General features: G+C 38.5%; 1 protein-coding gene across 2 annotated transcripts in view; it reads right to left on the bottom strand.

The window, feature by feature from the left end:
• Positions 1-1,714: 1,714 nt before the first annotated feature.
• Positions 1,715-14,882, bottom strand: part of tpk1 (thiamin pyrophosphokinase 1) — a 59,900-nt gene continuing 46,732 nt past the window's right edge. For both annotated transcript variants that reach the window (XM_079662279.1, XM_079662280.1), the window contains exon 9: positions 1,715-2,000. In XM_079662279.1, the coding sequence (XP_079518405.1) occupies positions 1,855-2,000 (146 nt within the window). In that variant the 3' untranslated portion in view covers positions 1,715-1,854. The remainder of the gene's footprint in view (positions 2,001-14,882) is intronic.

Raw genomic sequence — 14,882 nt, 5'->3', positions numbered from 1 at the left:
GTAACAGTAACACTTTACTTAGATGGACGGTAATCTTTTCATACTATTGGGTATTTTGACTGATGTTCCAACAGAAATGCATTTGCCTTGATGAAAGATTGTGGTTCGCCACTTTGTTCAGGGAAGCTTTTGCCAAACACTTGATCCCTGTGATGATATCAGAGGTGGCCCTTTAGAGAGAGAGAGAGAGAGAGAGAGAGAGAGACTTTGTAATGACACTACCACCTCAGTGTTTGATGACATGCTTTATTGTCTCTGTATCTACTCACTGAAAATATGTTTAAATCACAGTCAAATTAACATTGGAAGAATTAACTAAAAGGCTTTTAAATGTCTGTCGAGCCCTCATATAGTAAAGCAAGTTTATTTTATGTCCTATCTTTTACAATTATGAACTGGTTTTAGCCTAGAGTCAAGAATCAAAAAGCAAGGGAGTCTTGATCAATAAGGGTTGATGTGGTTAGGTTTCTTCATAGAGGTCAAGGACAAATGGTTAGGAAAAGACATGGGGCGCTATATTTAGATTATTTAATTGTACCCCATGTCTCATTTGCTAAAACCTAACTATTTTATTAACAATCTCACAGTTTGCTGCTGACTCTATGACTTAGACTTATAGTATACTCCAAGTGGTATGATGCAAGATCTGCTGTTGTCAAACCAACTACTTTAATATTTTCTATATTCACCATGGTGGCATGAAAGAAGAATACTGTTTTTTTCATAGTAACACTATGTAAATATCACTTGTATACCAGAGCTGGAAATTCTCACATTATTTCAAACTACTGTTCAAGTGCTTACTCATTAGTACGATCAACATTGACATGTATTTTTTAAGTTATGATTGGAATTATCTTTTTGAACAAACACTTGTTTTATTGCATAATAGACAGAAACCAACACAAAAGACAAGGGAAAAAACGGTCACACTTGTGATTTTATTTTGTACAGTATGTTAAAACATCAAAATAGCTTTAATTAAGGCTGGTAAAAGTCTCAATATACATTATCATACGAGAAGTATGATTGTCTGTTTTTGAAAGGAAATTGTTAGTACAGCGATGAATCAAGGTGGGTCTACTAATGCAAACAAGACTTGCATTTAAGGGATTGTCTTTCTCAGAGCAGTTTTTATTTATTCATTGCTCTTTCAAACTGAATATTACAGTGCCATGTTTCTGTTCGTGTACCTATAAGTTTCTCTCATCACTAACACTGCCGATCTCTTGTTTCCCCTCTAGTGGAGGTTAAATCCTGGACAAGAACAAACTCAAACTTCAAACTCCTGGGGACAGAAGATGGCAATGCAAGGTGTTAGTGGGCTGGTGTGATCAGGGACTGAAGGGATGACATTTTTACATTCGGTGCACGACATTTATATTTCAATGTGTAAATAAAAAAATATGGAAACCACAACTGAATGCTTTCCTCCAGTCTTTTTTCAATATCCTTGATATCACTACAGTATGTTTACACAGTTTGGTTTGATCATTGCCTGACATTCAGAAATACAAGGCACACATAGTTTGAAGTTCAGTATTTTTCATATACAAGTGGGAACAGTGGCACTTATTTAAAAAGGCACATTCTTTAGGCTTTTGAATTTCAGCTTGCACAGTGAAAATCATAGCCACGTGTTGCATAACACCAGTTAAAATACAAATATTAAATATCCTTGGCAGAGATGGCATTAAAATAAAACAAAACAATCTGTTGGTTTGAAATGTTCTTATAAACCAAGAGAGCTAACCAGATATTGATCAATCAACAGGTTTTTGGCCACATAGTAGCGTTTCAACTTTTTCCTTCATTCTTTGTGAGACTAATGAGAGTTAGGATATTTCCTGTCTGTCATTCCTCCTCCTTACAGATACCCATACTCCAGAGCAGAGGCTGGTCTGTTGTCACGGTTACAGGCTTCCTGGGGTTTCCAGGGGCAACAGGTTCGTAGGTGTTGGAGGTGCTCACCAGCTTCCCAAACTGCAGGACCTGGTCATCTAGAGAGAGGAGACACATGATTGGATTCTGCTTCGAATAGTCTGGGTAAATTATTGAGTGGGTAGAATTAGATATTTGGTTTCCGGTGTCACTAGTTAACTTTGTAATGCACACCGCCGGTTATTTGAACATGAATTAAGAATCTTTATATCAAGATCATGATATTGATTTGTCTGGTATTCAGAGGCCAAGCAGTTCCCAGCCAAATAACTCCAATTTATAAAAAAAATTAAAAAATAACATGTCAGTATGTCAAACCAGGGCATCATGATATCGTATGAAGATAAGGGTCCTCCCTCCCTTAAATGACCGAAAAGTAGTAGTATACCATGTCAAAATAAGGCGCAGTATAGTGTTTAGAAACCAGGCGTAGTATATGTCCTTAAAAATTACAAAAACGACATAATATACTATGTCGAAAAAAGTAAAACAAACGACATAAGGAATGATATCGTAAAAAGGGGACGAAAAAAATCTCATGAAATTGCATAGTAACATATATAGTATATGTTGAAAATGTTAAAACAAATTCAACATACTTTCCGATTAATCATATTTTCGACATACTATACTACGGGGTTTCTTCCAGATATTTTCGACAAAATCACATTTTGAGATACTATACTATACCTTCTATTATTAAACATTTAAATTACTATATCATGTAGATTTTCTCTGATATTCACCCGTTAGAATTGATCTATGTAGCCCAGGATATTTGCCACTTTAAAATATTATTATTTAAAGGTTAAAACATGCGAGTAGTTGGTGAGATATATTCTTCAATTATATAATGCTATTTCTTTGTGCTCTATTGGAGCTAAAATCATACTTGGCCAACACTGACATCAAGTGGTCTGACCAGGAAGTGCAGTAGAATATCTAAGAGGGGCATTAACTTTACCCATGAGACAATCATTGTTCAACATTTATCACCAGACCCCTAAATAAGTAATCATTCTTCACTTATTGCATTGTAATGTTAGACGGGTAAAAATAAACATAACGTTACAAATAAACACCTTAAATGCTTATGTCTAATATATTATATGGAAGTTTGTTTTGAGGAATTTAGTCAATATACAAGGAAAGTAACAAAACCATTGGGTGTGCTTAAACAGGTCTAAATGGCAGGGCTGTGCGTGTCACTTTTCCCATTAACAGTTACATTTATTTATGCATCGTTGACTGGGAATAAGCTTGTTGTACCCTGAGAGTGGAGCTGTTGGATCGTGTCTAATGTAAAAGGGCGAACTCGCCTCAGGAGACTTACACCTGGGGCTCTCTATTATTCATTCGCTATTATCTGTCACTGTGTTCTCGCAATCTACAGCAAATGAAACAGTAAAACATTTCTCCCCTACAGGTCAGGACATGTGGCTTTTATTGAGTTCACAAGTGGTTTGTCATACTTCACAGAGAAGACTGCTTTACTCTGATCTCTTTTTGGAAAGTGTTCACCTGTTTATGTCTCAGCAGCGCCGTCATAAACAGAGACGCACAGCACTCTCAGCTCTGACTGCTATGAACAGCGAGTATAGTTTTTAGCCATCTTATCTTATTATCTGGTTTGCTTGTAGTCAGTGAAGAGTAGGGATGGGAACGATTAATAGAAGATTTCAAATTATTCAGGTATGAGAATATGAGTTATGAATATTTTTTGGGGAGGGGTGCCTGAGTTGATTACATATGATCAAATGGAATAATTCAATGTATACGACAGTGCCATAGCTAAGTGAGGTCTAAAGGTGTGTGTTGCTCCGCTCACCGGTCCCTCACAGCGGGCAGAGCTGCAGGTGCTTATCTCTCTCTCGCGTCCGGTTATACTTCACTCGCGTTTATGTCCAAATCCATCAGATCTAGCTAGTTCTAGCTAATGATATGGCTGCTGCCCCTCCCTACACGCAGATCACGCAGACTCAAATCTCATCTTATGCCCAAATCCCAGCTGAGAGGGTCTTCTCTACAGCTGGCCTGATCTCGCCTCAGCCCCCGCTTCTCCCCTGAGTAGACATGCTCATATTCTTAAAGAAGAATGAGTATTGAATAGCTGCATTCTGGGAAAGGCCCTGTTATAGGTTGATCTCTGTTGTGATAGGGTTACGTTACACTAACCCGTTATGTTGTTCCTGTATGATCCCTCTTTCATTTAACAAGTTATGTTTTAAGCATGAAAGCTGTAGGCCTGTAGCTGTCAACTGTTCAAACTGTGGTCACCAGTTCAATACATTTCACAAATTCGACTTGGTTTCTATGTAGTTATTTTTTTGTCAACATTTTTTTTATAGGATATGTACATTTTGGTTAATCGGTTAACCGTTTTTTTGGGGGTCGAATATTAATTTGCTTTCAAATCCCCATCCCTAGGGAAGAGTGTCTGAAAGTGAGGGGGATTAGCTCTGCTCTAACTAGGCGGGCCACATGGACTTCTCTTCATGTCAATCATCCCATTTATTCCATTAATTACTCTCTTTTCCTTTTACTCCAATCTGCTCTTCTGAATATATATTTCCCAGATGGAGGACCTTAAAAGGCACTAATTTGTAACCATTCACACTTTCATAGATAACAGAGAATACATTATCTTCCATGATTGCACTCTTTTTGTGTAGTTAAGGGTTCATATATATTATTAAGAAAAGAAATGAAATACAGATGGACATAATAACGAGATGATTAAAACCTATTAACTGATTTCACCAGAGAGCACTATACAAACTAGTTGTAAAAGAATGCAGTTCAGTCCTACACTTAAATATTTTATAATATGAGTATGAAGTGTACATGAAGTAGAGTTAGTTTTAATAAAATGTTCCTCATCCATTAAAGGCATTGCTTTAACAAAAGAGCGAATCATTAAACTGCAAATCGGGAGTATTTAAGGAACCATGTTCCTCCGAACATTGGGAATCAAGACAACTGTGGAGCATCATTAGTATAACAATATCTTAAATTAGTCCAAGTTCCTTTTCAATCTGCATATTTAAAAAAAATGCCATTTATTTCTGGGTAGATTTTCTATATTAGATTAATTTCCAAGAAATACAAATTATATTCCCTTTTGAACATTACAATACATGACATGTTACTTGTTAGATGCTTTTATCCAAAGCGAATTACATACTCAATACTGTGGACAATCCCCACAGGAGCAATTTGGGGTGTGTTGCCCAGGGACACAACGACGTGCTGACTGCAGTGGGGTTTGAACCTGTGCTCCCCTGATCCCAACATCACTAACGCACTAACCACTGCGCCACAGCCCCCCCAACAATACAGAGACTAATTAACGATACACACGCAACGCCTCAAACATCCTAATGTACAGTCCTCTTTAACCCAAATCAACACCTGACAACTGCATTGTTGCAACATCCTCAGAAGAGACAAAAGTAAGGAGTTTATAATTGTACAAAAATAGTTGTGCAATCACTTCACAAAGAGAGCAGAGAATGAAGCAAATGATTTGTCCACAGGCGCTACACGCACATCAAACAGCGACACAGAAAAAAGCTTTTTTGCTTCAAAGGCCGCCTCATAAGCATTGCATTAGACCAGCTTGACTTGAAACAAAGAGGAGAGAAAGCTGAATGTGAGGTTACTTAATAATTGAGTGAACCCAGAGTCACAGTGTGTATGAGAATAAGGTCTGACTGTGTTAAAGTGCCTGCCTGAGGTTCTCACTCAGCAGGGGAATGTGCTGTAAAGTTTGGAAAGATGAACCGTATGTGATCAAAAGGTTTCTTAATATGAGCCAAATGCTACAAGACGCATTTCATTTTATGTTACTTAACAATCTACGTTTCCGTTTGGTTTCTGTACTCTTCTCATTGGTGTGGAGTGTCTGGCATGGCTCCCAATAATTTAGTCCTGATGATAATGATATTAAACTTTGATTGAAAAAATTATAGCTTCTTCAAAGACACCAATTGTCACAGATATTATGTTACTCAGCAGGCGGCCATTGCTGCATTGCTTCCCAATCAGTGCGTGCGCTCACTGTGATCGTATTACAATCTGAGAGAAGATGTGTGGTGTAACTCACCAAACTACCACCAGGGGCAGCAGAGCACCACAGCAGGAAACATTAGGAGTCAACAGGGTGGCATAGTGGCGCCTACATTGACAAAAACACATTATCTCTTCTGTCTCTCAAACACACATCCATTTACTAACATGTCCACACACACACTGACACTAACACACATATATGCACATGCAAACTCTTCAACGTACAAAAGGCTTTTAGATGGCTTCATTAGTAATCCCCTCCTCAAAGCTGATGCCGATCAATAGCGGCCCGTTACAGAGGGGAGCGAAATGAGCGTCGCACCCTCCAGTGATAACAATGGAGATGTTTGCTGCCTGTAATTGCATTTCCAGCGCCACAGCCGAAAGGGCCCGTCAGCAGTAAGTAGACCGTATTTACACAACAAATTACCCAGGAGAGAGGGTCGGCGAGCAGAGAGCCTCACACATACTCACACACTCACACTGCAGTGGACAGGTAGAGGGGCATTATGAGAAGTAGGAGCCCCTTTATTTCTTCCTCTCAGTGTTTATTTTTGTAAACGGGATATGATAAAGGTTGCACCATGAAGCATTTCAAGCATTGAAAAACGTGTCAAATTATCAGTGATATATTAATGAAGACCACAATTCAGTTTTTAAGCTAAATGTAATGTAATTTGTCTTTATATAAAGCTACCAGTCACAGTGAGGTATGTGGAAATAAATTAAAGGAGAGCATGAAGACATTTAAAAATATATAAGGAAAAGTCATATTATAATATGCTGACAAATATAAAAAATTAATACAAGAGCATATTAAAGTAAAGCATTTAAACAAAACATAAAGTATTAAATCAAAAATATATTAAAATAGTTGTAATAAATTATGTTAAAAAGATTTGCTAGTATAGGTAGTCGACGAGTAAAATCTGCTTTGAAGTATGTATATTTAAACGATGATATTGCCGGGAATATTTGACACATCAGACATTTAAAATAACTTTGATCTGTTGACTGTGATCCCGTGCACTCCAACACAAACAGGCGCATCATTCTCCCTTCACATCGGATCTGATTGTGTTTAGCGTGAAACCCTTTTTGTCATCGAGAGGCAAATTGAACTCATTCAGTCAGATCCTCCACTCCTTTAGACTAGCGCGATATCAAATTGCATCGCGCTTCACAGTCCGAGAGAGACAATCATTTTCTATAAATCATGTTTGTTCAATACTGAGCTGTCCAATTACTAAAATGAGGTGAATGTAAGACTGTGTTTTGCACCAATTCTACCGCACCTTCAGAAAGACTCCGTTCATCTTTGCAATAAATAGACTGAACAGAATCAGAGTCTGCCAGAAGGTATTTTTTAAAGTTAAACCCACCAAATATTTCTCAGGAATATACTGTTTTCATTTAAAAAAAAAGCTGAAATGAATGACTTATAAGCTCACAGTTCTGCAGTTTGCATACAGATGAGGCAAAGACTTTAGTTAATGCATACTTTTCGGTGTGCAGCCGAGCTATATCTTACTCTAACAGAAGATTTGTGCTGGGTTTACCATTCAGATGCAAAACAACATAAGAGCCTCTTCGGGTTTTGTTTGCATAGTTGATTCAAATCCTTTTGGAGAGCGAGCATTGATGGTACTCCATGACAGAAAAGAAACCTCACACGTATTATATGAAATGTACAAGTGCTTCCAATTTGTGGTAAAGAACTAAAACTGAGAATGCTGCCTGTTCTATTGCATTCACTGCACATATTATATCCACCCTGTGATTTCTATACATGTCCTTCACTTTCTCTACCTGACTGTCTGCTTATATCGGAGGCTATTTATTGGCGCTGACAAGAGCCAAGGCGAGCGCTAGCAGCGTTAGCACCATCTGCTGTGTGATGATAGCCGCTTCTATTAAATGTTTATGATGGCGCTGCTGGGTTTGACTAAGAGTGTGAGGTGACAAAGGCTGGCTAAAGTTGACCTTCAGATAAGAAAAACTCAGCTCTGCTTGGCATGAGTCAGGCAAGAGACATAAACAAACAGACAGGAGAGGACATAACATACTTTGACGTGATCGTGGCGATGTCATGTGTCTTTTTGATGGATGGGGTGATTAGCTAGTAGTGTCATACATTAATATCCTGTAACGAATCCTTGAGTTCACTTTTCTAAACATTATGCTAGTGCATGTTTGGTCCAAAGTATGTTAATGTTTGCACGCCTCTTCTTGCAAGTCTGCAGCTCCACTGGGGGTACTAGCAGTAGTTCACACCAAGCTGCTCTTCACCCCCCCCCCCTGTGTGATGTGCACAGCGCTGGAAATCTACAGATCCATAAATAAAAGCATAAAACAGCAGTTTTCCCTCCCGCTGCACCGCTACAGAATACATACACTTTTCATTTCCCCTTCTCCAGGACCTTGAAGAGGGGAAGCGAATGAGAGAGGGAGGAAATAAAAGGGAAGGGGGGCAGAGAAGTGAGGCGTTATTATGTAGAGAGGTGTAGCAGGGAGAGAGAACATGTATAGAAAGGGATATGAAAGAAAAAGCCAGACTGGGAGATAAAGGAAGAATAGATGAATTTCTTTAGAATGAACCCCGGAAACAAGGATACACTAGGCGAGAGTACGGACAGAATAACATCGCCAGGGAAATAGAGATATGGAAAGAGTAGGAGAAGGTCAGGGTTGCATCTTGGGAAACAGGAGGAGAGGAGAGATCTTACAGTCTAGCTCTGGCAGGGAAAGACCTCACTGAACCTAGTTTGTCAGACACATCTATCTGTTTGACTACAAGATCAATTAAAGTGCTTTACCTGTGAAACAATAGTTTCCAGTGTACAGGAGGCCTTGTGAATACTGAGTTCTCAGACTGCATGTACTGCTGAGGGCTGAGGGTGCATCTTTAAATGTCCTGTCAACATATTCTCAGAGATTTACGGTTTCTAAATTCACATCAAAATAGTTGATGTTTGCAGTATCACAACTAAGAATGGGAACAAAATCCCTCTTCTCTTTTTCCTATTACGCTGTGTTTCTGCAGAGAGCCAGACATCCTCCCATCACAACCACCGCTCTAAGATGTTTCCAGATGTACTTTTACTAGGGCTGCTCGATTATGGCAAAAATCATAATCTCCATTATTTGGGTCAATAATTGTAAATGCGATTATTCATTGACTTTGAAAACATCAATTTATTGAACTTTAAAACAAATACAAATAATAATTTCAACTTTTTAACTGTTGAATTATACGTTCAGGGTAATCAACTGAAAAACCAATACAAAATAAAATAAATTATACATTCATGTCTACATTTAAATAAATAATATCAAAATAATAAATACCAATAAACAAGATCAACAAACATGTTGCAGTGCACTTTCACAACCTGAAAACTCCTTAACATATAGCCAACATTTTGCTAAAACATATTCCACTCACTCCACTGGGTCAATAATTGATATCACGATTATTAAAAACGATTATCCATTTACTTTGAAAACATCAATTTATTGGAGAAAAAACATTTGAACAGTATGTTTTTGACAGTTGATTACCCTGAACCTGAAGAATAATGCAACTGAAAAAAAAAAAAAAAGTTATAAAAAAAAAAAAAAAGTTATAAAAAAATAATCGTTTTATTTCGATTACGTTGTGTTCGTAATCGTTGGAAGCCATAATCGTAATCGCGATTAAAATACGATTAATTGAGCAGCCCTAACTTTCATGAGTTTATCTACTTCAACAATGAGTAAACATGCTTATATGCCGACGTGCACTCTACCTGTTTCCTCTCACACTTCACGTTCAGAGTGTTGCTAAAAGTATGGAACACGCAGTGAAGTCCTTATTAAAAACACTGTCTCATTTGCATGCCGATGTGTTTGTGAGGCTTGCATTTCAGAAACAGAGCGTTCTCATTAACAGTGAAGACAAGCTTCCTAATCTTGCCCAAAGTTTACTTTTAATTAAGATTTCTCAATTGCTTCAGCTCTCTGTGAGACTTTGCCGCCGAAATCCATCTGTGTTCACGTGTTTGTTTTTATCAAAATCAGCACCTGTTTGTGTTGGATGAGTGTGTCTGTTCAGTCTTATTGCACTACTTCATGTGTTATAAGTATTTTGGGGAAATAAGTTAAGTAACCCCATCTGGTAGTTTTTTACCATTTTCTCTGACGTCTTTAAAACATGGTGTTTTTAATAGCATGTATGTGAGAGTAGCTTATCAGTAGCATTTCTCCTATCTGTAGCTAAAGGTGGAAAGAGGTAAAAGGAAATAATACACATGATAGGTGGTGTGTGTTTTGCTCCTATGTGTGTACGCTTGTATGTTTTTATATTGTGCAATAGTGATACAATCTTCTATCATGGTATACTGCATTACAGACCACAGTAGAGATATAGTATAGTACCTTTTCTAAACATCGCTATGGCGAACAGAAATAATCAACTGTGATTAGGAAAAACTCAAATATTGCAATATTTCAAACAAATACCTTGATATGGAAATTAAACTAATTGAGGTAGGATGACTAATGGTGCAGATGGTCATCATGGGATTTGATCAAAATCCAGTTTGTTGCTTCTTACAATGTCAGGAATAAACTTTTAAAGCAATGTGGACAAGAGGTCGTTCAAATGCTTAGTAAAAAAATATATGACAACTGTCCATGACATTATTAAAACAACAGGACTGCATGCATCCTTTAAGCCCACTGATACGGATGTGCCCTGATCAAACATGCAAGTCATGCTCTGGCACCTTTTCTGTATCCAGTTTTCAATAAACGTGCATTTCACACACAAATCAACAAGGATTTCAAGTATTTAAATATCGCCCAACTAAGGCGTATGTGCATGTTTCAGTTTGTGCTTTTGTGGGCGTGTAAGAGTCAGGTGCTTGTTAGTGCATGGTCCTGATGATACTGAGGTTATGAGGAGCAGTGTTGTGGAGTGCTAGCAGCTCATTTGCATATCAAGCTATCTTACAGAGGAAAGCCTCCTCAGCCTCTCTGCCATCAGTGAGGCTGACAGCCATTGTTCATGCTTCATTTTCTTTCACACACACACACACACACACACACACACACACACACACACACACACACACACACACACACACACACACACACACACACACACACACACACACACACACACACACACACACACACACACACACACACACACACACACACACACACACACACACACACACACACACACACACACACACACACACACACACACTCGTAAGCAAAGCACATTGACACAAGTGCACACACAGAGTTGCACAGTTGCAAAACAAAGCAAGTGGATAAAAGAAGATACATTCATACCCACCCACACACACGCTATGCAGGGAGGAGTTGGTTTTTAGATGACAGCAATTCAAATTTGTTGTTCATTATGATCCATGTTGAGCCGAAAACATCATGACGAAGCAGGTTTTAACACCCGCAATCTCACACACACCGTGCCAGAGGCCATATTTCAGCCTGTGTTGCTGCAGGATGAAGGCTTTTTAATATTAAGCTGTCGTACAGGGGAGGGCTGAGTCACAAAGAAATTAATAAGGAGGTTTTTCCGCACCCCAGCACATAACACACACACTCGGACACACACGCAGGATAGCACTCCTCTCAGTCACAGATGGAGACATATTGTCTCGCTGACCTTCTCAGCAATAATCGTCAATTGCTTCTTACTTGTTGGAATAAAGTTCTGTGGTGATTTAAAGTCCTTTTAAAAGCAGCCTTGGAGGAATTTCATTCATACAATACAATAGCTCTTTACTTCTTAAGAGAACATAATAGATGGCAGTACGAGACATAACAGGAAATGAGTGTTCAAAGACAAAGCATAAAGCCTCCAGCATGTGTTGGTCATTTAAACTGTGGTCGGTGACTGAGCTCCACATTTGATTTCTGCACCACTGGAGCGCTGTGTGTAAGAGTCTAGATTAAGTGTTTGTTTATTTCAAAGTCCAGCAAGTTGCCGTCAGGAAAAACGCATCAGCAGAGACTTCTGAACTTTACTCAGGAGAAAAGCTGAGCTCATTAATCAAAATTAAGATATCATTCAAAACCGTAGAATATTAGAAAGTCTTGACTAGAATGAAGTTTGAAAAATAGCTTAAAAAGTGCATAACAAGAGCAAGGGTTTCTTTAGACTAGATATTTAAACATATTTAAGTAGCACTGTAATGAAACTAAGACCATGACTTAATAAGGTCTTCGTCTTCTTGTTTTTAGTCCTAAGAGAGGGCAGGTATATTGATTGAACTGTTAAAGATAATCACACTGAATAAATAAATGAATGATTTTAAGTTAAACTCACACAGGTCATAAACGCTTTGGAAGTAAGCCAACTCTAAAGACTTGAAGCCAGAGGTAACAGACTTAATGCATCAGCTATTTAAACCGAGTGTTTACAATGTGTAAGACTGAAACCAGCCAGTGATCTTATCAAAGCCAGCCAGTCTTTTTCAGATCTTCAGCTCACATTGCATGTCTGCTTAGTTTGAGCTATTTTGTTAATGAATATATAAACTTTTTACAGGTCCTTTTAATGACTGCCTCGGAACATTTAGAGTCTCAAAAGTAGTTTTCATAAAGTAGTAATGTACCAGCACTGAGCAGCTCTACAAAAGCAATATCCATAAAAGCAAATGATAGAGGGGAACATTAAAATGTTAAGCTATAACCGAGCCCAGGCTTTTAAAATATTTGGGAAATTTGAAAATAAAAGGTCTGAATAAAAGGATACAAAAAGTGTCAAAATGACTGAACAGGCTTATAGTGTTTCCAACCATTCAACCTTTTCATTTGCTTCTCAGAAAAATAAATAGTTTTTCTAACATACACTCATAACGGTTGATGAAAGCTTAGCATACACATTACAGGACATTTAACCTCTCAGAGATACATTAAGTTGTTATTTGGATAAAGACAACTGGTTTAATTAGAATACTGATTACATTAAATTCTAAATAACAATGAGCTTTGTCAAGTTAAATATATAGCTCCTTTTTAGCATGCTTAAAATTCATAAGCAGCTAATAAAGGGGCTTTGCTGCATGCTTATTGGATACCTGTGTCTGGCCCTCTAGATACACACACTTGAAGGGAAGAGAGCATTTTGCTGTAGGTGTGTGTAAGGAAAGGGATAATGACCTTGACTTCATTGGTTTGTCACAGTCGTTGCTAACCAGAGATGAAAAAATAAAATAATACAGGTCATTAACATCCCAACTACAGTCCTGCGTGACTTCAATAAGTGATATCTGTGTGGGAATTGCTGAGCTGAATTTTTTTCTCCAGCTCTGCAGAAAGTACTGCCAAACACTGCTGAACATTATAATCAGTGTGAATAAATCCATAATGCTAGAGAGGGAGAGAGCAGCCCCCCATCTCCAAATCACTGTTAACCGTTCACACACACACACACACACACACACACACACACACACACACACACACACACACACACACACACACACACACACACACACACACACACACACACACACACACACACACACACACACACACACACACACACACACACACACACACACACACACACACACACACACACACACACACACACACACACACACACAGTGTGATTTGAAGGTTACTGTGCAGAGAGCGGAGCATGTCAGTGGTTTCCATCGGGTAACTCCTACTTTATGGCAGTTTGAGACTCAATGACATCCCTTTACGTCAGATTAATGTTACACTGGTTATTGGCTGTAGGCGGTCCACTGCCACTCATTTTCCACAGGGCAGAGCAAGGGCAATGGGATGCACAACAGCAGAGGAAATGAGCGGGGTAAAACGGAGGTTAAGGCTACTTAATGCAAATAAATTGGCGTCTTCTGCAGACATCACCAATCAACAAGCAGCGCCCGGCCAACAAGAGCCTGTTTATGTTCCCCAGAAACACCAATCCAGGGAGCTCAACCTTATTCTGCATAATCATCGGTATCAGCAACTACAGTAGAAGGTATGAGAAGAACACTGTATGCCTGAGTCTGCCCTTGCTTTTGCTACAAATATTAACACTTGCAAAAAAGGGGTAAAATACTGCCGTTTTTTTTGGGTACAAAATATTGAATATGAGGTATACGTTGACCATTGCTGACCCTCACTTTGTCTTTATCCCAAGAGCAGTAATGAGTTGCACTTTCACAACTGCATTTACAACTCAAACACTGCAAACAGCCTTTGGTAAAAGCCTGACGGTTAATGCAAAATAGCTGGGAAGCTTTTCCTTTTAAATGTTTGTGTGAATATATTTAACGGTAAAGCCAAACAAAGTCAGTGAGTGGTTCATCCTGAGATCTGAATTTGAATGTGTAGTGTGACTTTAAGTGCCTTAGTACACACGTCATGTATTTGCAATTATATTAATACATCTTATGGCTGAATGTGCAGGTGGAACAAACACGTGAAGCTAAAAACAAACATCAGGAAATGTCCCACAGATGGTTGCTGCCATATTTGGTCCAAGACTGGAACAGATGTACGGTCTGACATTTAGAATAAGGGCGATTTGAGCAAGCGCAACTTCTAGGGAGAATGAACAATATTGCCGCAAAGCAGCATTTCAGAGGGCATACAATTAACAAAGGAGGATGAGTTTAAAGAAAAGCTGGAAATCCCTTTTCTATCTAACAATGGCTACGGAGACGCAGATGGAGAAGAAGAATCAACCACATTTACATAAAGAGATAATTCATAACACATCACTACAACACACATTCCCAGGGCTATCAGTTGCCAATCCATCAAGCTGTCTACTGCCATGTCCAGTCTGAACTATGATTTGCATATTTCCTATCTGAAAACACAAGAGAAAA

The sequence above is a fragment of the Notothenia rossii genome, assembly GCF_949606895.1.
Source record: "Notothenia rossii genome assembly, chromosome: 12".
NCBI classification, from domain to species: Eukaryota; Metazoa; Chordata; class Actinopteri; order Perciformes; family Nototheniidae; genus Notothenia; species Notothenia rossii.
The sequence above is the reverse complement of the archived record's forward strand: the minus strand, read 5'-3'. Positions and strand labels throughout refer to the sequence as shown.